This window comes from Polypterus senegalus, chromosome 10, assembly GCF_016835505.1.
Source record: "Polypterus senegalus isolate Bchr_013 chromosome 10, ASM1683550v1, whole genome shotgun sequence".
In the NCBI taxonomy this organism is placed as follows: domain Eukaryota; kingdom Metazoa; phylum Chordata; class Cladistia; order Polypteriformes; family Polypteridae; genus Polypterus; species Polypterus senegalus.
The window spans coordinates 150,460,578-150,484,446 of NC_053163.1; the positions used below are offsets into that span (position 1 = coordinate 150,460,578).

General features: G+C 38.0%; 1 protein-coding gene across 4 annotated transcripts in view; it reads right to left on the reverse strand.

The window, feature by feature from the left end:
• gtpbp3 (GTP binding protein 3, mitochondrial) overlaps nucleotides 1-23,869 on the reverse strand; it is a 142,574-nt gene that overhangs the window by 25,239 nt on the left and 93,466 nt on the right. For all 4 annotated transcript variants that reach the window (XR_005635395.1, XR_005635396.1, XR_005635394.1 and 1 more), the window contains exons 7-8: nucleotides 8,246-8,411; nucleotides 1,990-2,283 (exon numbers count right to left, since the gene is read on the reverse strand). Coding sequence is in view for 1 of the 4 variants with exons in the window: in XM_039767060.1 (XP_039622994.1) it covers nucleotides 1,990-2,283; nucleotides 8,246-8,411 (460 nt within the window). In the remaining 3 variants the exon portion in view is untranslated. The remainder of the gene's footprint in view (nucleotides 1-1,989; nucleotides 2,284-8,245; nucleotides 8,412-23,869) is intronic.

Below are 23,869 nucleotides of genomic sequence, written 5' to 3' on the forward strand. Positions count from 1 at the left end.
GCTTGCATTTACAGTACCCCTAATTATGGTTCACCCCTACCAATATAATAACTTTTGAGAATCACATGATGCCAAGAAAAAGCACAGTAACATTTTATGACTTTAACACTAGAATCATATTTTTCATATTTTAGTAATAATTGACAAAACGTAGACATGAAGTGTAAAATGTGTGAAGGCTGAAGTCAGGACTTTTGCATGGTACCTTGGCAAGCTCTGTAGGCGCTGCTTTTCTTTTAAGGACATGCATGTGGCAGATTGACTGGCAGGATGATGTACCGTCTTTTGCCTTTATGCCTGGTGCACCTGTGCTATTCTTATATGTGATTGGACGTTTCTTGCGGGGAGGGTGTTGAACCCTCATCCTCATCTGAGTTCACCTCTGCTACAGCTAGTCTTTATTTGAAAACAGCAATGTCAGATCGGGGGGAGCGTGAATGTGACTGAGAGAATAAAACTGAAAAGAAAAAAAAAAAAAAAAGGCTAACCTTTACAAGTACCATAAATTTACACCGGATGTTACAGACTCAAATCAAACGTAGGTTTTTATTCTATAATAGTGACAGTAAGAGCAGCTTACTACTCAAAACGGACGAGCTCAGAATCGAACCTGTGACCTCTTGATTACAAGTCAGCAGTTCTCACCACCACACCATCCAAGCGGTCAGGTCAGTGTCGTACCTTAACCCGATTTCTTTTCCATCCATCCATTAACCAACCCGCTATATCCTAACTACAGGGTCACAGGGGGTCTGCTGGAGCCAATTCCAGCCAAAACAGGGCACAAGGCAGGAAACAAAGCCCTGGCGGGGCACCAGCCCGCCGCAGGGCGTACACACACACACACACACCCACACACACATCAAGCACACACTAGGGACAATTTAGAATCGTCAATGCACCTAACCTGAATGTCTTTGGACTGTGGGAGGAAACCCACGCAGACACGGGGAGAACATGCAAACTTCACGCAGGGTGGACCTGGGAAGCGAACCCGGGTCTCCTAACTGCGAGGCAGCGCTACCCGATTTCTTTTTCTAGGGTTATATTCTTGAATAAAAGCATATTTGTTTTGTTATACTTGTACCTTTTCATGAATGTGTATATTTGATATTTTGATTTCAGTCTTCACACATTATAAACTTCATGTCTACATTTTGTCAATTATTACTAAAATATGAAAAACATTTCTTTTTTAGTGATGTGTTCAACAACTCCTGCCTGGCATTTCATTCAACATTTACACAGATCATTGTAGACACAAAACACACATGAAATGCATGTGTTCCAAATAATAATATGCTGTATTACTGTAAGACTCCAGGCACCTCATACGCTGATAAGGAGGCTTCAGCTGGAAGAACTTTTTACCCGAGTTGAGCTCTGTTTTTTGGATGGAATAGCAAGCTGCTTGCTGCTTGTGCTGATCGACACATTTACAAAACAAAAGATGCTGATGAGGAGTGGTGCGAAGGAATTTAAGGTGGGCCAGGATTATGAGCTTTTTTCATAGGCTTCAGGGATTCTAGTGTTAAGCATTTGGGATCTAGAAGCTATTCAAGGCACAAGGCTACCATTCACTAAGAGATGTAACAAAAATGTCACTGTAGAATTGCAAAGCAACTTGGCGTTATATCTAAAGATTATAAAAGGAAATCAATGACTTTAAGGAAACTTGGGAGGGAACCTGAAAAGCATACAAACATCAAAGTCTGTTCACAGCTAGAGCTTCTACCAGTTACATAAGAGTACAACTGAGAATCTTTATGTATTCCAGGAATTTAGAGAAAATCAAAGGTATCATGATGGTTCCGTAATAAATACTGTGGCCGCACACAGACCTGGAATTGTTTCTGACACTGTGTGTACTGGCATTTATTCAAATGTTTATTCTTGCCTTCTATTAAATGCTCCCTATAGCCTCTAGCTCCCTCTACCCAAGCGACAGAAAGAAGTTTCAGAAAATGGGTGAATGGAATTTTAACTCACAATATCTCCAGCTCTGCTCGAAGAACTCTAAGAAACTCCTCGATGCCGCTGCCTGTTTTGCAAGACAGCCAGCACACAGTGGGCAGATCTTCTTCCTTTTTCAAAGCACAATGCAGATCATTCAATTCCTTTTTGTGCAGCAAGTCAATTTTGTTTAGGACTAGAATGCACTGCTGCTTCTGGCGGACATTCAAGTCCTCCAGGAAACTGAATAAAAGGTGGGTTAACTTGTTGGAGGCCTCAAGCAGCCCCACTACATCTAATAATGCCACTGTCAGGTCTGCTTGCTCCAGCCTGTGGAAGAGAATTTGAATTTACAATTACAGTAGTATATTCAGTACACAGTAAGAACACATATTGTAATGAAAGAATTATGCCATCAGCTTTGAAAATCACTTCCTGGTAGTGTGCCGCATGAAAGATACTTTTAAAAAACTAAGTTTGACCTCCTAATGTTAGATGTTGTGTTCTACATTGTGCACAGAGCTAGCCAATATCTCTAAAACAGGCAGCAACTACCTTGTTTGCGTATTCTATACCTGGCACAGCATTTATATGTAAAATTACATCAATAAATAGGGTGTGAAGTTTTAAACTGTGCCATTGCTGCCATCAGGCCCAGTAGAAGACCTCCTAAGGACAGAGGGGTGGGGGTTTGGGTGGTTTTCAGTGTGGGTTGGGGCACTTGGGGATCCCACACTGATACTAAGACAACAGACTACATTCAAATAAGACACTGAGGGTTGGAAAAGAGGTCTATCAATGACTCAAGAAGTGACACCTGTTATAGCATTTTAGTCCACCTTAGGCCAAAAGAATACAGACCTTAGAGCATGGGGGGCATGTACAGTCAGAGGTACATAGGTTAGAGAAAAAGGGGCAAGGGCTGAGACACATAATGGAACTGAAACATGTGACTAATCCGAGATGGGTAACTGGACAAGCCACCTCAACTGACCGACAGATACAAAAAAGCTTGTGCAATTACAGTGAGACCAGGGGAACAGTGAAACATCTGCTTGCATGGTCATTTTCTATTGTTATCTGGTGCTCTATTTTTGTGTAACACCTTCCTGTCACATTTGAGTAAAATTAAACATACCGTTTTGAGAACAATTCCACATCTAGGCATTACTATGGGTGTGGGGAGAAGTCAGAAATAATGGATTATTAACTAAATAGTGCAAAATGGTTGTTAGGCACATCACTTCAATAGCGTGAGAACTTAACAGTCTGACAACTAGAGTATCTTCAAAAAAAGAGCACACTAGGACCTAAAGCTCAACAGTTACTTGAGTAAACGGTCTGAATATTCATAAATACCTACAGATGTATGATCACATTCTCCCAACATTTGGGTTACAATATATTTATAAACAGTTAAGAAGCGCTCCTCCCTTGCAGCTATTGATTATATGATTAACATCTCAGCCTGAATGCTGTCTATGTGAAGTTTGCACAGTCTCACTCTGTTGTTCTCCTGATATTCAGATTCCTCCTATATTCCAAATATATGCATTGTAAGGGATGGCTGGCAGGTCAAGTCGGCCAGGGCGCCCAAAGAATGGAAGGAAGGGGGAAGGCAGATACCTTTGGATACTGCCTTACCCAAAATGCTAGATGGCAGCTTCCCTGGAATGTAGTGGTGCCCCAGATTCCCGCAGGGCATCCTGGGACTTGGAGTTTGGTTGCTCAGCCCTGTTGGGTGCTGTGGGTGCCGCCAGGGAGACAGGAGAACTTGTGCCTTATTTATAGCCCAGAAGTACTCCCAAGTCACGAGAACGGAAGTTCCAAAGTACTTCCAGGCTGAAGAAAAGCCAGTTCTTCATTCCGGGTCAAGGACTATTTAAAGGACTGCTGGAGACCCAGCAAGCGAGCCAAAGTTGGGTGGAGGTGGACAAAGCTTGCTGGGAGGTGTGGAGGAGAGATTCATATTGTGTTTGTTTTATTATTATTTACCTGTGCTATTGTGGCTTGTGGTGCTTAGGGACTGTTACTAAGAAGTCAAAGTATTAAAATACTTCTTGGGACTTTTACTCTGGTCCACAGCATCTGCCTGTTGGGGTTAACGGGGCGTCAGTGACCCCTAGCATTTACAGCATACATTAACTACCAACACAGAACAAGCCTATTTGAATATTAAAATAATAAAAATGATAATAATACTTACTGTATATTTATATAGTGCTTTTCTCACTACTCAAAGAGCTTTACATTGAGAGTAGGGAGCCACTTCAACCACCACCAATGTACAGCACACACCAGGATGATGCGACAGCAGTCATTATTGCATCAGTATGCTCACCACACATTAGCTATTAGGTGTTGAAGTAATGAGAGAGACTGTCAATTAAAGACAGGGGATGATTAGGAGGCCAGAATGACTAGGCCATGGAGGGCAATTAGGATACACCCTGCTCTTTACAAAGAATACCCAGGAATCTTAAATGACCACAGAGAGTTAGGACCTTGGTTTTATGTCTCATCCGTTGGATGGCGGCATTTTTAAAGCACAGCATCCCCATCACTGGACTGGGACATTGGGATCTACATACAGACCACAGGATAACCATTCCCTGCTGCCTTCTTCAACATCTCTTCCAGCACCAACCCAAGCTTTTCCTAGAGGGTCTCCCATGCAAAGAACTGGCCTGGTTGGTACAAGTGAATATGGAAAATGAATGAATATATGAAAACTGTTGAAACAAGATTGCCATAGGATGTAAGAAAGTAGAGCAGTCAGAGAGTGTACACTGAGATAGGAACATTAAAATAAATTAAATTCAGGCCTCTGGAACTGTGAAGCAGCATCACTCACCACCCTGTTACAAAATACTTTCTGCATTTTAATTTAAAAAATATATATAGAAGTACCATTAAAGTATGAAAACCCCACAAAGCGTTCTTTCTTTTAATTCTAGTGTAAGCTTGCTTGTCTTTCACTAACAACAATAATGTATAATTAATGGATTTAAAAAAAAAAAAATACAGTTGTGCTTGAAAGTTTGTGAACCCTTTAGAATTTGCTATATTTCTGCATAAACATGACCTAAAACCATCAGATTTTCACTCAAGTCCTAAAAGTAGGTAAAGAGAAACCAGTTAAACAAATGAGACAAAAATATCATACTTGGTCATTTATTTATTAAGGAAAATTATCGAATATTACATATTTGTGAGTGGCAAAAGTATGTGAACCTTTGCTTTCAGTATCTGGTGTGATCCCCCCTTTGCAGCAATAACTGCAACTAAACGTTTCCGTCACTTTTAATCATTCCTGCACACCGGCTTGGAGGAATTTTAGCCCATTCCTCTGTACAGAACAGCGTCAACTCTGGGATGTTGTTGGGTTTCCTCACATGAACTGCTAACTTCAGGTCCTTCCACAACATTTCGATTGGATTAAGGTCAGGACTTTGACAGCCATTCCAAAACATGAACTTTATTCTTCTTTAATCATTCTTTGGTAGAACGACTTCTGTGCTTAGGGTTGTTGTCTTGCTGCATGACCCACCTTCTCTTGAGATTCAGTTCATGGACAGATGTCCTGACATTTTCCTTTAGAATTCTCTGATATAATTCAGAATTCATTGTTCCATCAATGAAGGCAAGCCGTCCTGGCCCAGATGCAGCAAAACAGGCCTAAAGCAGGATACTACCACCACCATGTTTCACAGATGGGATAAGGTTCTTATGCTGGAATGCAGTGTTTTCCTTTCTCCAAACATAACACTTTTCATTTAAACCAGAAAGTTCTATTTTGGTCTCATCCGTTCACAAAACATTCTTCCAATAGCCTTCTGGTTTGTCTACGTGATCTTTAGCAAACTGCAGACGAGCAGCAATGTTTTTTTTGGAGAGCAGTGGCTTTCTCTTTGCAACCCTGCCATGCACACCATTGTTGTTCAGTGTTCTCCTGATGGTGGACTCATGAACATGAACATTAGCCAATGTGAGAGAGGCCTTCAGTTGCTTAGAAGTTACCCTGGGGTCCTTTGTGACCTCGCCGACTATTACACTCCTTGCTCTTGGAGTGATCTTTGTTGGTCGACCACTCCTGGGGAGTGTCACAATGGTCTTGAATTTCCTCCATTTGTACACAATCTGTCTGACTGTGGATTGGTGGAGTCAAAACTCTTTAGAGATGGTTTTGTAACCTTCTCCAGCCTGATGAGCATCAACAACTCTTTTTGTGAGGTCCTCAGAAATCTCCTTTGTTCGTGCCATGATACACTTCCACAAACATGTGTTGTGAAGAGTAGACTTTGATAGATCCTGTTCTTTAAATAACACAGGGTGCCCACTCACAGCTGATTGTCATCCCATTGATTGAAAACACCCGACTCGAATTTCACCTTCAAACTAACTGCTAATCCTAGGGGGTTCACATACTTTTGCCACTCACAAATATGTAATAGTCGATCATTGTCCTCAATAATTAAATGACCAAGTATAATATTTTTGTCTCATTTGTTTAACTGGTTTCTCTTTATCTACTTTTAGGACTTTAGTGAAAATCTGATGATGTTTTAGGTCATATTAGTACAGAAATATAGAAAATTCTAAAGGGTTCACAAACTTTCAAGCACAACTGTATATGGTCTCTATATCAAACCCAAGGATGTAAAAGTAAAATCCTACAAGTGTTAAAACTCTAAGGCTAAATGAATATATTGTTTAAACAGGAAAGTTTTTAAATGAGCTTTTTATAGAGGATAGTGAATAAATCTCATGCAAATAATGATAATGAAAGCAAGTGATGTGTTCTATACATTTAGTGTATGTGAGAACTCTAGCAACCAGATGCATTCTGGAAACACTGTTGAGTGTTTTAACTGGAAGGCCAGCAAACAGGGTGTTTTAAGAGTTGAAAAGAGAGATAATGAAAACATGCACATGTATTTGTGTCTCTACTATGAAGTGATGGGTAAACACGAATAATATTGTGAGGATGATAATAATTAGTTTTGATAACTTATACATGCACCTAACAGGTCACAAGTTAAAACAAAAACAAATTTCATAACCACTATAAAGATAATAACGAAATTATCTGCAGATATGGTATTGAGCCTTATGCCCTAAAATGACCATCTCTATCATATCACAGACTGTAACAAACATCAAACAAATTACATCAAAAAACAAGTGAATATAGTAATTATAAAGTAAGTACACACTCAAAACTTAATCATTAACTTTTAAATATAAGGTAAGGAATTTTCAAACACTTTTGAGAGATGTCCCTCTAAATTACTTATATTTTACAAATATAATAAAATCCTCTATTGTATAAAACATTAGTGACACAGTATCTGAAGACTCCTACACACCCACATATAAAGGTTTACATATATTTCCATACAAAACAAAGATAAATTTCAACAGATGTCTTTAAATTCAAGAACAGCTTTCTGGCTCATCTGACGGCAATGAACAGCCAATAATGTGAATAAAAACGGTGCAGACTTTTTAGAACAACAAACAGAGGCAATCTGCCTCTGACCCAGTCCCAGCGCATGTTGCACCTTTCTCTCTACAGCTGAGTTTTCTCGAAGAAGACGCCTATAAGTTCTTTTAAATTTAAGAAATTGAGTGGCTATAATGGTGACAACTAGGAAGTTATCTGCTTTGAATTAAGGCAGCATTGTGTAATAAAGGTTAAGTGCTGTTCCTGCAGCTGCCATTATAAAAGCTCTATTTTATCAGTCCTCTCCTGCCTGCCTTTTGTGAATCTCAGCAGCCCACGCGACAGTATTTAGAACTTATCAAATTATAGGTCTGCACTTCTAAATACAAGTCCTGTCACCTGATTAAGCATTGTTAGAGGAAAAAAAATCACAATTAGAATTGCTTGTTGCCTCTTCGCTAAGTTTAAGACAACCACTGTACTTACTGCATTTGCCTCACTCAAAATATTGTTCACCAACAGTGTAAACTCTGACATGTTCCACCATGCAACTTCTACCAACTGTACAAACATGTATAAATGCACAGTAACTTTTATCATATTTAAAGGATCTGTGGTGGATTTTCAGTCTCTTGATATACTGTAGAAGTGTCAAGTTCACAGTTATACATACACTTTCTGTTTGTGAGTTCAAAAATATTAAAATGAAATAATGAATTTAAAACTTAAAAGAACTGTAATATAGCCAACTGTGTGTGTTACTGCTCTAAGAAAATGTATTAAAAATCTGTATGTAATCTGTTGCTCTACCCTCTGATCTGTTTCTGAAAGTTCCTTTTCTCTCACCTCTCTCGTGTACGCCTCACTCCCTCTTTCTCTATAATATCGTGGGTATCTCTCAGGCCCGCCGTATCACTCAAAAGGACAGGGAATCCCCCAATGTCTAATGCTGTCTCCACAACATCTCTTGTTGTACCAGCAATGGGAGAAACAATGGCTGCTGGTCTCTGACCTAAAATAAAAAAAAAAATGGTGAAGAATTAAAAACAAATTATGAAGAATTTAAAATGTGCCAATTCTGCCAATATAACACAAGCAGTAAAAATTACAATCACAATTGATTACTTAATTTTAAATAAATATTATTCAGAGGTGGTATGAGAGAGACATACTTTACACTGTCAATGTTGGACCCTAATGTGAGTTTTTTTTCTGCAGTTAAATTCTTTAATAAAAGCGCACTTGTTCTACTTGTATCTTCTGTGAAAGTGTTTATTTGATATTTGGACTTCAGGCTTCACACATGGTACACTTCATGTCTACATTTTGTCAATTATTACTAAAACATGAAAAACTGTTTCTGTTTTAACAATTTGTTTACATAGATTGTTGTAGACACATAACACACATGAAATGCATGAATTCCAAATAACGATATATTATTTACCCTATACAACTCTCTGCAACTCACACACAGGTAAACAGACTTGAGCTGAGAGAACTTTCAGCGTTGGTGGGAAGATAGGATTGCTGGCTGCTTGTTGCTTGTCTTGATCGACACATTTACAACATAAAAGACGCTGACGGAGAGGTGCCAACGGATATAAGGTGGGCTGGGATTACAAGTTTTTTCATAGGCTTTGGTAATTCTAGTGTTAATAGTGCAGGAACTGACCTCACACCTTCCATGACCCTGTCTTACAATAAGTACTTTAGATTTGTAAGGAAATGAGAATTCAACTCTTCATTAAAGTCATGAATTAAGCGTTTTCCTTCAATACCAGTGTGTCTCTTATGAAAAACAAAATGAATGGTAATTCGCCAAACTTCTTCCACACATTCGTGGACTTTTTATTAGGTTAGGGTTAGGCTTTCATTTGCCTCCAGAACAGCCTGATTTATTTGAGACATGAATTTAACAAGGTGCTGGAAGCATCACTAACAGTCATGAACCCAGCATATTCAGGCTTAAAAAGAAGAACGTAATGAAAAAAGACTTTAAAACAAAAACACCATCTGAACCCCATCTTACTAATCCATCCCTCTTACACCCAGTCATCATTTGCTATATATTGCCTTTAATTCTTGTATGTCTAATGATTTTTCTCTGATGATGACACCTGGTAGGTGTTAAAATAGTCTTTTATTCCTGAGCTTTCAAGATACGAGATAAAATTTTCTCCCTTTGCTTTTATATATATATATATATATATATATATATATATATATATATATATATATATATATATATATATATATATACACATATACATACACATCCATGTTGCAGGGAGGACTCCATCTAACGGCCTGGGGGTGCTAGCCGGGATAAACTGCTGGCCACCTCTCACAATGTGTATATATTATAATAAGGTTTCTTCTTCAAAAGAATGATACTCAAACAAAGAAAAAGTTTTGGGGACCGTCCCCATATATTGTCGTCCAGACAATCAAAGAAAACACGATTCAAAGTCTTAAAAATAAAACAATGAACAATCTTCCTGAGAAAAATGGCGACTTTATAGAGGGAAGGATTATGGGACAGGAAATGGTTGGCAGTAAGTGACGTTTGAAAACAGGAACCGGAAGTGACGTCATCAGGATGGGACGGAGGTGATGTGAATTGATGGAGCCGGAAGTGACGTCATCATGGTGGACCGGAAGTGACGTCGTCGCGGCCATTTTGGAATCCGGAAGTGGAGGAGTTATTTTTCTTCCAGTTTTCTGTCGCGCAAAAGAGATTCAGGTAAGTACCACGTGACAACCCTCTATCTCGCGATGTTTCACTCACCTTTAGGCTCTTTGACTGCCTCCTAATCGCACATGTGTGACTATATATATATATATATATATATATATATATATATATATATACATACATATATACATATATATGTACCCTGCGGTGGACCCCCGTGACCCTGCAGACCCCCATGACCCTGTAGTTAGGATATAGCGGGTTGGATAATAGATGGATGGATGAAAACATTTTCGGCAGTGCTTACAATTAATTAGGCAACCCACCACAACCCACTTGAGAACCAACAATATCTGAAAACTGTGACCCACCAATTGCAACCTGGGTTGTACCCTAGTGGTTGAGAAACATTGGCTTAAGGGACCCACTGGTGAACCAACAACGGCGACCCATGACACAGCAGCAGTGTGACCCAGTGGATATGAAACACTGCCTTTCATGGATCCAGTGTGTGAACACTAAGTCTGCAAGAATGGTTTTTGTTACTCCGTACTGGTATTTAAAGTATACGTACCAGTGACCTACATCAGACCCACAGTGCCCCAATTACAATGACTTCCACACTGTACTGTCTTCTACTGTACTTCTATACTAATATCTTGTAAATGATGCATTCCTGATATTGACCTTCTTTGTTTTTCTTCATATTACTGTGCCTTCCTGTAAGGGAGCAAATAGTACTAAACTTTTTGTAACTTTTCACTACTGTGTGCTTTATTGCCTTGAAATGGAAAAAGCTTGAGTGGGAAGTACAAACTCACAATAACATTGAAGCCACATGCACACACCCAAGGGGAGGACACTACAGGATAGATTGTTCCATTATTACTGACACTGAAGCTGAAACAGGATTGTAGCACCCAGCACAAACACCTTTTCACATACTGCAAGAAGCAACACTTTTCTCGATAAGTAACTACATTGAACATATGATAGAAAATTTGACAAGAGCTGTGGGTTGTTGTGAACATTTTAAATACCTAAGAGAAGCTTATTTTTATTTTGTATAAAATCTATTGGCTCTACCAGCTGGCCCTTAATGCAGAAAATACCACTGCTAAATAAATCGTGAATGAATCGTAAATAAATCACTAAATAAATCATATATAAAGGACTATGTTATACTGGCTTTCCCTTCACAAGCTTTTGGAATTGGAAGAAAAGATGTGGTGAGAGTTTAATAGGAAACATTAATGTCTGAAATATATTATTGACTGAATACTTGAGTTTACTTTTTACTTACAATATCAATGAAACTTTAAAAAGTACTCTATTAAACTGAGATGTGGGGACTGTTTAAAGGCCGCTCTGGTACACTTAAGCTGCTATCATGTTCATGGAAACAGCCTAAGATGATGCATGCTTTATAATATGGCACATAATCCATTAAAAATGTATGTATGCTGTAGTCATAAAAAACATATATTCGTAGTTAACGACAATGTTCAGGTATGTTATGCCATTCAAATCATACTTCACTTGTATTAAGTGTGCCAAGAAACAACAACCTGTATTATAAGGCATGAATGACCCCCTGATTCAGAATTTACACAAAGTTCTGAACATTCCAACTGCAGGTCACAACAAATACTGAGATTTGTCTGACCAGGCAACATGTCCACGTTTGATGATTACTTTACCACTGTAGCTTTATCTTTCTTCAGTTAGCTGTCTGCTGCTACTGGAGCTTATCTACTTTAAGGTAACCATAATAATAATAATTCTTTACATTTATATAGTGCTTTTCTCAGTAGAGTGTAGAGAGGCACTTCAACAACCACCAGCATCCACCTGGATGAGGGAATGGCAGCTATTTTTGTGCCAGTACACTCACCATACATTAGCTATGAGGTGGTGAAGTGGTGCGAGTGAGAGATACTCAGTTAGAGGCAGGCAATGACATAGTGGCCAGAATGACTAGGCCATGGAAAGCAATTTTAGCCAGGACATCAGGATACACCCTGCTCTTTATGAAGGATACTCAGGAATCTTTTATGACTACAGAGGGTTAGGACCTTGATTTTATGTTTCATCTGAAGGATGGCACCATTTTTGCAGCACAGTGTTGCCATCAGTGCACTGGGACATTGGGATCTACATTAAGGATGCAGGGCGAGCACCCCATGATGTTCACACCAACATCTCTTCCAGCAGCAACCCAAACTTTTTCCTAGATGGTTTCCCATCCAAGTACTGGCCAGGCCCAAACATGCTTAGCTTGAGGTAGATGTCCTCTTCTGAAGTGCATGAGGTATGATGCACTGTAAATCTCTGTTAGCTGTTCTGTTAGACTGAAGTACACAAGAGCCTCAGCTGTTTGTGAAATGTTGATATAACCATGTCTATCATGACTAAAGTCACTAAGACCACACATCATCACCACTTTAATGTTTGGCTGAAGAACAACATAACTTCTTAACCATGCCTGTATATAATGAGCTATAGCCAAATGACTGGAACTGACTATTTATATTAACAGCCAAGTGTACCGAATATGGTGGCCATTAACTGCATATGTTTACAAGTAATACATAAAAATGTGTATCACTTAACTTCAGTATAATAAATTGTGTGTGTTTGCCTTTACCTTCTTCTTCTTCTTCTTCTTTTGACTGCCCCCGTTAGGGGTTGCCACAGCGGATCATCTTCTTCTATATCTTTCTGTCCACTACATCTTGTTTTGTTACAACCATCACCTGCATGTCCTCTCTCACCACATCCATAAACCTTCTCTTAGGCCTTCCTCTTCTCCTCTTACTTGGCAGCTCTATCCTTAACATCCTTCTCCTAATATACTCAGCATCTCTCCTCTGCACATGTCCAAACCAACCCAATCTCGCTTCTCTGACTTTGTCTCCCAACCATCCAACTTGAGCTGACTTTCTAATGTCCTCATTTCTAATCCTGTCCATCCTCGTCACACCCAGTGCAAATCTTAGCATCTTTAACTCTGCCACCTCCAGCTCTGTTTCCTGCTTTCTGGTCAGTGCCACCATCTCCAGCCCATATACCATAGCTGGTCTCACACCCGTCCTGTAGACCTTCCCTGTCACTCTTGCTGATATCCGTCTGTCACAAATCACTCCTGACACTCTTCTCCACCCTTTCCACCCTGCCTGCACTCTCTTTTTCACCTCTCTTCCACAATCCTCATTACTCTGTACTGTTGATCCCAAGTATTTAAATTCAATGTGTTTGTCTTTACCTGAATTATACATATCAGACTAATGTACAAATGTAAAAGGATAACTTTTCTGAGCAAGAAAGAAGGAAAAATTTAGATCTTCTGATAAGTATCAATGGGAGAATCTAATAGGTAAGGACAGAAAAATAGTCAATAAGAAGTAGAATGAATGACAGATGCTAAATGCAAAATATTGTTTTAAAGCTAAATGCAAATTAATGTTGGGGTCTTCAAGTAGCAAAATTAAAGGCTGATGCATGCTTTAGTAGAAACACTTCCAAGATCTTCCTTCCTTTGGACAGGCAGCTTTATATTTAAAAGGTATGTGTGAGTCAAATGCATACTTGGGAAAAGTTTTTTCTTTTTCATATGAATTTGATGATATCTTAAATGCAGCTGTAAATTTACTGTGGACAGCTGCACAGTTGGTTGTAAGATTTTTGTTCTCACTCATCTTTATATCTGACTTTTGTCCCTGTTAAGGAAATTCTTTGTTTAATACGATGGCTTCTATGTTTCCAGTCTGCAACTGCAGGAATTACTAAAAGTGTGTTTGTTACTCTTCTATTAAAGTCACAAGGATAAGTTCTGTTGTTGTAGCTTTAAATGCAAAAAAATGATTTAGTTCCTAACATATTTGCTTTTTTTTGCTTTAGTCAAAGTTACTTGCTTGTTAAGGTTGAAGGCTCCTAATTCATCAGGCAATTAACAGCAAGGAACAAATAGCAAGGCAGCAAACAATGGGGCAGATAACCTATCAAGATGTAGGTGTAGTAATGCAGTCTTGTATAAACAATACTTTGATAATTTTCTCAGAGGAGGAGGAGACTGGATAGAAATTGCTTTGTGTCATAATACATTAGGCAGAAACAGCCTTACTAAATAATGATTGCTATTAGCAGCAAAATGAACTTAAGATTTAAAAAATGGAAGGAAGGAAGATGACTTAACTAAGAATGGCCAATGATGCCTTTCCTTGATAAAGAGATTGGTCCAACTGTTGTTTAAGAAAAACAAAAGAACAGCTCACTAGGCATATTTTTTCCACCAAATATTTTACTTATAACTTAATTTCAGTCAATCTTTAAGTTTAAATAAAAGTCCATGCATCACAAGGCTGTCCAACGCTTATGGCAATCCAACCTTGCTTCTAGCAGGTACTGCTAGTATATCTGCTAGTATTAAACTACAAATACACTACACTCAAAGTCAATTAATTTGACCATAATAATAATGAATTTTGTTTATATGGTTATTTTCTGATGATCAAGACGCAAATAAGAAATTTAAAATAAAAGACAATGAAATTTGTTCTGATCACTAAGAGAACAACATAAAAACTTCTGTTATCTTAATATTGAGTGTATACTGTACATACTTAAATTTACATGTAGAAAGACGGAAGATAACACAGGTTTTCTAGACTTGAGAGATGAGAGGTTGGGAGCATGCACTGATAGCGAGTTGGCACACCCACCACATAATGAACCACCTGATTTAGGACCCGAGTGCAGTGGGTGACACCTCAGCACTACTCTGGAATAGTGTAAGGTGTTTTACAGTGGCTGAAGTGCCAGTCCTGCGCCAACCCCAAACAATTTCCCTGTAAGTTGGTGGACCTGCTTGCAGGGCTGGATGAGGATTAACGTTATACCCAGGATGAAGCAATCATACGTTAAGGGCCTTGCTCAAGGGCCCAATGGAGTAGAGTCACTTCTGGCATTTACGAGATTCCAATTCCCGGTGCAGATCCCAAGCTTCAGAGTCCAGGCTTGAGCACACCTAAAATCTGCATCATAAAACCTCATGACAATTAAACACAAAATACGCATCCTCATTAGTTTTAAGTATTTCTAAATTACAAAAACTCTCTTTATTACAGTATGTAACAAATATGCAGAAATATAATTTAATGGGTAAATGTGATAGATGCTGTAATCTGTTTAGCTATAACAATCTGTGTTTCCAGCTAGAATTGTGGTGGTGCAGGGGTTGTAGTGTTTCTCAGTGGTGTTGGTAAGAGAAGTGAAAGGAGCACCCTGAGGAACTGATAATGCTAGTGGATATTCCCTCTGTAGAGGAGGTAGTATCATAAGCACTGATTACAACCAGAGTAGTGATATGCAGTGAATGAACAAACTAGTTCTTCTGTACTCGTCTTGGATTCTGAATGAACGTAAAGGTTCACTGACATTAAAGAATGAATCTTTTCGAAGCATGTGCAGTGTGTGCTACGTTTTATATAGCAATCCACAACAGTTGGGAGCTATCATCTTAACTTCACTCAATTGGCTGCTGTCTTCAGGAAATAACCTATCAGTGAACTGTTTCAGCAAAATGGTCATGACAAGAACTAGTCAATGATCGGTTCACTCTGACTGTGTGACTATGAATGCCTCAATACACTGACTGATTGAATGAACCAGTATGCCCCCTACTGATCTGGAGGACCATTGCAAGATTGTTCATGAACTGCAGACAAGTGACTCGCAGTACAGTACACTGAACTACTTAACTGAAAGAATCCGTTTGTGTACTTAACTGCAGACAAGAGACATTGAATCACAGCTCAGTTCACTGGTGATAAATGTATGGTAGATTGCATCAGAATGGACAGGATATAAAAGAAGGAAATTGCAGTAGATTAATCCAAAACTGAAAATAACTTTATTTAGTCATATTGCAATGTTCTCAAATGTTTTATCATGATGTGTGCACTATTCTAAGGTTCTATTTGCATGATTTTTTCCTTTTCTACTGTATTTATAAATTTTATTTATTGTCAAAATTCAATAAAGAGGATTATTATTATTATTATTATTAATAGTCAATTATTTATCTTGTTCCTTCCTTTTTATACTGTTCGGTGATAAAAGCTGTTACATAGTTGTGATGCTATTCTAGACTTTAAACTAGAATATAGCATGTTGTTGTTTTTGAAATGAACGAATCAGTGATTCAAAGATTCAAATCATTTTGGTGAACTGAATGAAATGAACCAATCACTAAAAAGAATCGTTTTGCAAATCACTACACCAGAGGTACATTAGGATTAAACAACTGCTTGGCTCAGCAGATGAGATGTCACAAAAGTATTGTAAAACTAGAAAATTCTGAGAGTAATGAAACTGAACTAAAGGGGAATGTAAGTGGTGCATATTAGAGGGGGTTATGCATTTTTATCAGAGTAGTTCAAGGTTGAACTGAGAACAACGTATCCACCTCAGTTAGAGCCTTTGCAACTGAAAAATTTAGTGGTTCCTTAGCTAATAACTGCATAAAGGTCAGTATTATTTTAGATGCCTTTGGCTCTGTTGGCTCAGGCTCAGCATTGCAGAGAAATTCATTATTACAAGATTATTGAAACAATTACAAATACTTACAGTTCCTTTAAAGGTACAAGTTAGATTTACCATTGTTGCTGGGGAGCGAATTGGCAATCATTGGATCATAGACGTGTCTTCAGTCAGAAAGTCTTCATGTTGACAAAATACATTTATTTGTATCAGAAACTTTGGAGCCAAAAGTTACTTTAAGGCTCCCTTGGTTAGAACAACACTCCCCAAAAATTAATTGCAGCACTGAAAAAATTATGTGTTAGAGAAAAAACTATTTTTGGAACTTTCTTCAAAAGATTCTACCTCTGTGATTTCTTGTTGTCTGGCAAAAGTACTGCCTTCTGAATATATAGAGCTTTCAGTATACAGAAATTGTTGTAACTGCCGCCACACTGTACATTATGATTGTACAGTTAGCCCCTTGTTTAGGAATTCTCTGCATAAAGGGAACATATATGCCTTATTGATCCAAAACAGCTGATGATTATATAAAAGTGAATCTAGCCACATTCTGATAATCACACTTTTCAAAAAATCAACAATCGATCCATTCCAGGTTAACAATTCAGACTAGATCTCTCCTCTGCCTCTAATACAGTCAATCATGACATCTTCCTTGACACCCTCTCTGATCTTGGTATCATTAGGACTGCTCTCCAATGATCCAAGTTTAACATCTCAAACTGATCCTACAATGTGTTCTGGTGAGGAGAGTTGTCAAAGGCACACCAGACATGCACAAGTGTACTCCAAGGATCGGGGCTGAGTCCTCTACTTTTCTCTATGTACACCATATCGCCGGGCTCCATCATCCAATCCCATGGTTTCTCCTATCAGTGCTATTCCAATGATACACAGCTGTACCTGTTGTTCTCTTCAAAGGACAATACGGCATCAGCTAGAGTCTCTGCATGTCTTGCTGATATCTCAACTTGGATGAAGAACCACCATCTACAGCTCAACCTGGCAAAAAATGAGCTTCTCTTGATCCCAGCCAGCCAGTCTGTTCAAATCCCCATCTCTGTACAGCTTGGCTCACTGTCGCTAATGCCTGCCAAGTTAGTACACAACCTTGGGGTGGTGATGATGAGCAGCTATCTTTATCTGACATAATTTTTACTATTTCTCTTTCATGCACATTCACGCTGTATAACATCTGCAAGATCAGACCTTATCTAACAGAATATGCCGCACAACTTCTGGTCAAGGTTTTGGTCTTGTCATGTCTGGACTACTGCTAATCACTTCTGGCAGGAGTATGTGCATGCGCTATAAAGCTGCTACAGATGATCCACAATGCAGCAGCCCATCTTGTATTTAACCACCAAAGCAGCTGAAACTGATTAACAACCCCTTTTGTTATTTAATTGACCAGATCAATATCCCAGAAGTTTCACTGACTTGATGCTATACTCTGATTAAAAAGTGTTCCTTTGAGCAGTATATTTACTTCATCCACTGTCTTACAGCATCCAGACAGTTTCTTACCATTCAAGTGGGAAGTAGATGCCTCCAGTGTGGGAGTAGGGGCAATATTGTCTCAGAGGTTCCCAGACACTGGGATGTGCCTTCCTATCTAGGATAATGACTTCCACTGAAGAAAATTATGATGTGGGGTTCAAGGAATTGCTAACAAACAAAATTTGGAAGAATGGCACCAGCGGCTGGAGGGTGCAGAACACCCTTTCATAATTCTAACCTGTCACAAAAACCTCATCTGTCTTAAATTGGCAAAATGGGTGAATGCCATTGCCCCTTTTCTTTAGATGATTTAACTTTGTTAATTCTTTTTGAACTGGAGACTGATCCTCTTTCTAGATAACTCAATGAGTTATAAAACATTTAGGAACCAGAAAACGTTATACCCATGGAGCGATTTGTTCCTGCAACACCCTCAGAAGAATTTCCAGATTAAATACAAGAAATATCTCAACTTAATGTAACATTAATTGTCCCAGAGGCAGCTAGATCAAAGGTTTTTAAAATCGAGGCTGTATTTTTGATAGCCTTTTATGAAGAAAATGTCAATAATTAAATTATGGCCCATGAGACTGTAACAGAACAAACAATACATTATGCGTATTACAACCGAAATATGAAAAAAATAATTCAAATATACTTCTGGTGGTGCAAGTGGGTGGCCACATTTTATCATCCCTCACCCTCAACACAGGGGTTCCGGAGAGCTGAGCCGAGAGTCTTTTTTACTGATGTTACATGAAGTTATTTGTTTTAGGTCACTCAGTGGACAAGGGGCAGGACAGACTCGACAATGATACATGACAAGGGAAGGAATAGCCAGAGGCCATAAGAGTTTAGAAGAAAAAAAAAAATCAGGATACATAGGACAGCCAGGAAACACTATACCCTGCTAAATAAAGATAATATCCAAGAAGAAAATTTTCTCTGAGCTGCACAAGAGGATGCAATTCAATCCATCAAGCTCAACTGGTAATCTAAAAGTGAGGCTACCCCAATATGTTACTCAGACATCAAAGCAGATTGAGAGGAAGACTGCATTATTTCACCAGAATACAAAGAATCAATACATTAAGATACTGGGAACCTGCTAATGTTAAACACAGAGCAGGCAACACAGAAGTTGCACTGGGACATAGCCCCTTAAGAAAGAGTGGGCATACAAAGATGTAAATGTCACTTGACATGGGCAAAGACTTCAGGTGCCACTGCAGAGTAGCAACTTGGCAGTTTTATAGACCATCTCAGGAAGAAGATATGAAATTCAGATAAGATTTCAAAGCAGCTTCATTAAAGTGTTGCACTGAATACAGTGGTGGAGAATGAATATGGAAAAGTTTTATTGCTGAGAAGGAAATGAAGCCGAGAAACACAAGAAAAGATGGAGAGTTGCCATTATTGTTACTGGAAACCACCCAAATAATGAAAACGGAGAAAAAACAGTATTGTTTTCAGTTTACTTGATAATTTGATAGTTTGTGTTCATTCAACATACAGTTGTATAAAAAAGTAAGTATACCCAATGATATATTTTTTCCTTTTTAACATATGTGGACATATCAAGATTTGACCTTTATTTAAACAGTATCTACAGATAAAAGTGATAGTACAAACATCATCCCTCATTTTACTGTATAATTTATATAAACATAAATGCAAATTTTGGAACTAGAAAAAGTAAGTACACCCCAATATTTAACACTATCTTGAATATCTTAAATTAGAATTAGGCGCACCAGATCAGGTGCAAATGATTAGAACACCATTCAAGAGTTGTCTGAACCTGTCTTATATAAACCTCAGACAATTAGTTTGGTTTGCTTGTTACTGCTGAAGTATGTGCTACCACTATGCCGAGACCAAAAGAACTCTCTGTGGCCTTCAGAAAGAAGATTATAGAAGGGATGACATTTTAGAAGATCTCCAAACATTTGGAAATAAACCATTCCACTGTCTGGAAGATCATCTGCAAGTGGAGAAGATTTTAAACAACTGCTAAATTGTCTAGGCCAGGCTACTCTCGCAAGTTCGGCCTGAGAGTAGAAAGCAAGATGCTGAAAGAAGTCACTAAGAGCCACAGAATGTCATTGTTGATGTCATAATGCACAAGTCTACCATTAGAAACAGGATGCACAAATTATATCTATATGGGAGGTGTGCTATGAAGAAACCCTTTCTGTCAAGAAAGAATATTAGGCAAGACTACAGTTTGCTCATGAGCACCTATGTAAAGACCAGGACTTCTGGAACAAAGTGCTCTGGACAGAGAAGGTAAAAGAGAGAGTTATCTGGCCATAAAACCAGAAGACACAGTGAAAACCAAGGACACAGATTTGACCGGAAGAAACCAATGACTCCTGTTAGGCATGGCAGTGGAAATGTTATGGTCAGGCCTGGGCAGCTCAAAGTCATAGAATCCACAAGGAATTCTTTATTGTATCAGAGGGTGTTTGAGGATAACGTGAGAACATCTGTCAGGAGGTGGACCTTGCAACAGGACAAAAACCCTAAACATGCGAGTAAATACAGCACACCAAGGAACAACTGAAAAGAAAGAAAGAAATGGAGTGCTCTGGAATTGCCATGTCAATACCAAAATCTGAATCATATGGAAATGCTAATTCTGCATGTAAGAGGGGAAAAACGTTCTTCTAAACGATGTCAAAGACTAGCAGGCAGTTATATGAAACACCTAGTTGAAGGAGCAATTTCAAGTATTACAGCCATGGGTGTATACCTTTTCCACAGACAGAAATGGCACTATCTGTTTATTTTGTGTTGAATAAATTATTGCAAAGTCAAATTTTCACTGTTTTTTTTTTATTAAATCACCTTTATTTAAAGAAACCGTTTAAGATCAAATCTTGATAAGTTCACATAAAGAGAAAAAAAAAATTGGGTGCATTTTCTTTTCACATGACTGTACATCCCTGATTTGTGCGCTCTTTAACAAAATTATTATTTTTTTTCATATATGATGTTGTCTCTTTGATATTTAATTCCAGGTTTTCACACACTGAAGAACTTCAATACGGTTCCTAATTCTAACACACTAGTTATCATCATTACATTATGGGAGAATCTAATTCCTTGGCGTTTGGGTTATTAATTGAACATTAATTATTATTATTATTATTATATTATTGTCATGTATTTTGTGCATTATTTTATTGATGACATCACAATGCTATTTTGTTTTTATTTTTCACATGTTCACAAACAATTTTGAGGTTTATTTTCGTGGCTATGGCTCTGTCATTTATAATAACTGCACCATTACCTGTCCCAGGTTTTGTGTGGAGACCACCGTTTGTTTGAGTTGAGTTCAGTTGAGTTTGCTATAAACATATGCATAAACATATTAAGAATAGTTAAAAAGTTCAGGTGTGCCTGCTGCCAATTTAACGTTAGCAGAATGGCGTCATCTTCTGGGAGATGGGAGGTAATACTCCAATTATCCTAAAGAGAAGCCACACTAAGCAGAATAACATTAATATTTAAATATTTAAGTTCTCATTTACAATATGCATGACTATGTAATACAACATTACACTACACAAACATTTTCACCACAGGAATCCAAACCAAATACACTCTTTTTACCTTAACTGAGGAGCATGAGAGTACATTATGGTTACAAAATCAATGGATTCATCGTTTTTTTTTTTTTTTTTTTCTTTTTTTGTATTGTGAATTCTTGGTTCACCCTTCTAATATCACCGATGTCAAAAGTGGCATGTAAAACACAGGCCTACTTGTGTCTAACAAACTACCGAAGGGGAAGACCTGCCTAAACATTTTGTACAATATTATTCTTCATTTTATTAACAAGCTTTTATTAATAATGCATATAACATCATTTTTAATTTTTTCTGTGACATGCTATCAAGTACAGAAGCTTCTAACTTACGATGCCCAACATCGTACATCCATTTCAGCTGAGCTGTGAGGTTTGAATGTTTAGTTGAAAAACTATCTTTAGAGTCTTTACTTGTGGTTCTGGATTGCCGTGTATGCAATCCTAATACCTAACAGTAGCCTAAATTCACCAAACTCTGACGACTACCTTCCTGTGCCAAAACAAATCTTTACGTAGGGATTTCCAACTGCCAAGATGATACTCACCTAAAGTTGAAATTCACCAGACTTGGTAAGCATACATACATCACTGATAATTATGTTTCTATTACTGAGTCACATTAGCAGACCTTTCCTCTGTTAGAATCAACAAAATATCCACTAAAGCTATAAAGTCAAAGTTCTACGTAAATTGATCATGTTGGGCCAGTCTCAAGTCTTCTAGAGAGTTTCCAGATAGTCATACTGTTATAAAGTTAATACAGCAAAGTTCACTCTCTTGCCTTTTGTGGGGCATATGCATAGTTGTATTGGCATATGACATATATTTTTCTTTATTTCGCCTTATACAATTTCTTGTATTAGGAATTTTTTAGTTTTCGCATACCCCTTGGGGTCAGACATTATACAGCAGCCCCTGAAGCAATTACAGGTTAAGGGTCTTGCTCAAGGGCCAAGCTGAGGAGGATCTCTTTTGGCAGTGATGGGGATTTCAACCGGCAACCTTCCGGATACCAGCACAGATCTTTAGCCTCAGAGCCACCACTCCACCCCAATATTGTCCATTATTACACTATTGTAAGCATTCAACTGCATTTTTATGTATTTTGCCCTTTGTTTTTCAAATGCTATTGTCTTTTGTACTCTCCTGTTCTTTTGCTTTTTGATACATCTCTGTTTTCCCTTGGTTTAATTTCCTTTTTTTCTTTTAACACAGTGGTGTTAGAGTTTGTTCTCTTTAGGAGTTAGTTTACTTTTAAGCAGGTACTCACATCCAATGATATAGGATCAGGTGAATGAAGCTTCCCTCCTTATAGGATTTACAAAATAAAAAGTACCTGCTAATTTTTTTATAGCTGCTGCAGTCTGAATTGGGTATTTGCTTTTTACTTTGTCATATACAAAGTATTGTAATCGCCAAAAAATTCAATGTCGGAAATTTTGATGAATCTCGATGTTTTAGACCTCCCAGACTTTCTCGTATACGAAGTATTGAGAAAGTACTGGAATCCTTCAAAAATTCCATTTCAAGATTTTGATAAATCTCGACGTTTTAGGCCTCCCTGAGTCTGAAAATACTATTTTTGGAATAATGTCTGTGTCTCTGTGTGTGTATGTCTATGTAAACACGATAACGTGAGTATGCATTCACTTAGGTCAACCAAATTTTGCATAAAAGTTTTAGGTACAAAACATAGATTTCTAACAACTTTTGGGTTATTTCTGTTAACTGTAAGTGGTACCTTACCTTTTATTCATGAAGCTGCAATGTCCGATTTATTCAACTTTACTTTTATAACAATTGTTCAATATATTATTAACTAGCAGAATACCCGCGCTTCGCAGCGGAGAAGTAGTGTGTTAAAGAAGGTACGAAAAAGAAAAGGAAAAATTTTAAAAATAACGTAACATATTGTTAATGTAATTGTTTTGTCATTGATATGAGTGTTGTTCTCATATCTATCTATATATATATATATAGATATATATATATATATTGTGAACGATAGGCGCCTTTGCTCCCTTGAACCCCTGTCCACGACTCCAGACACCAGGTAAAAGTCCTCAAATCGACTTTATTTTTCTTCCACAGTGTACAAAGCACACTCTCCTCCACAATACTCATATAACTC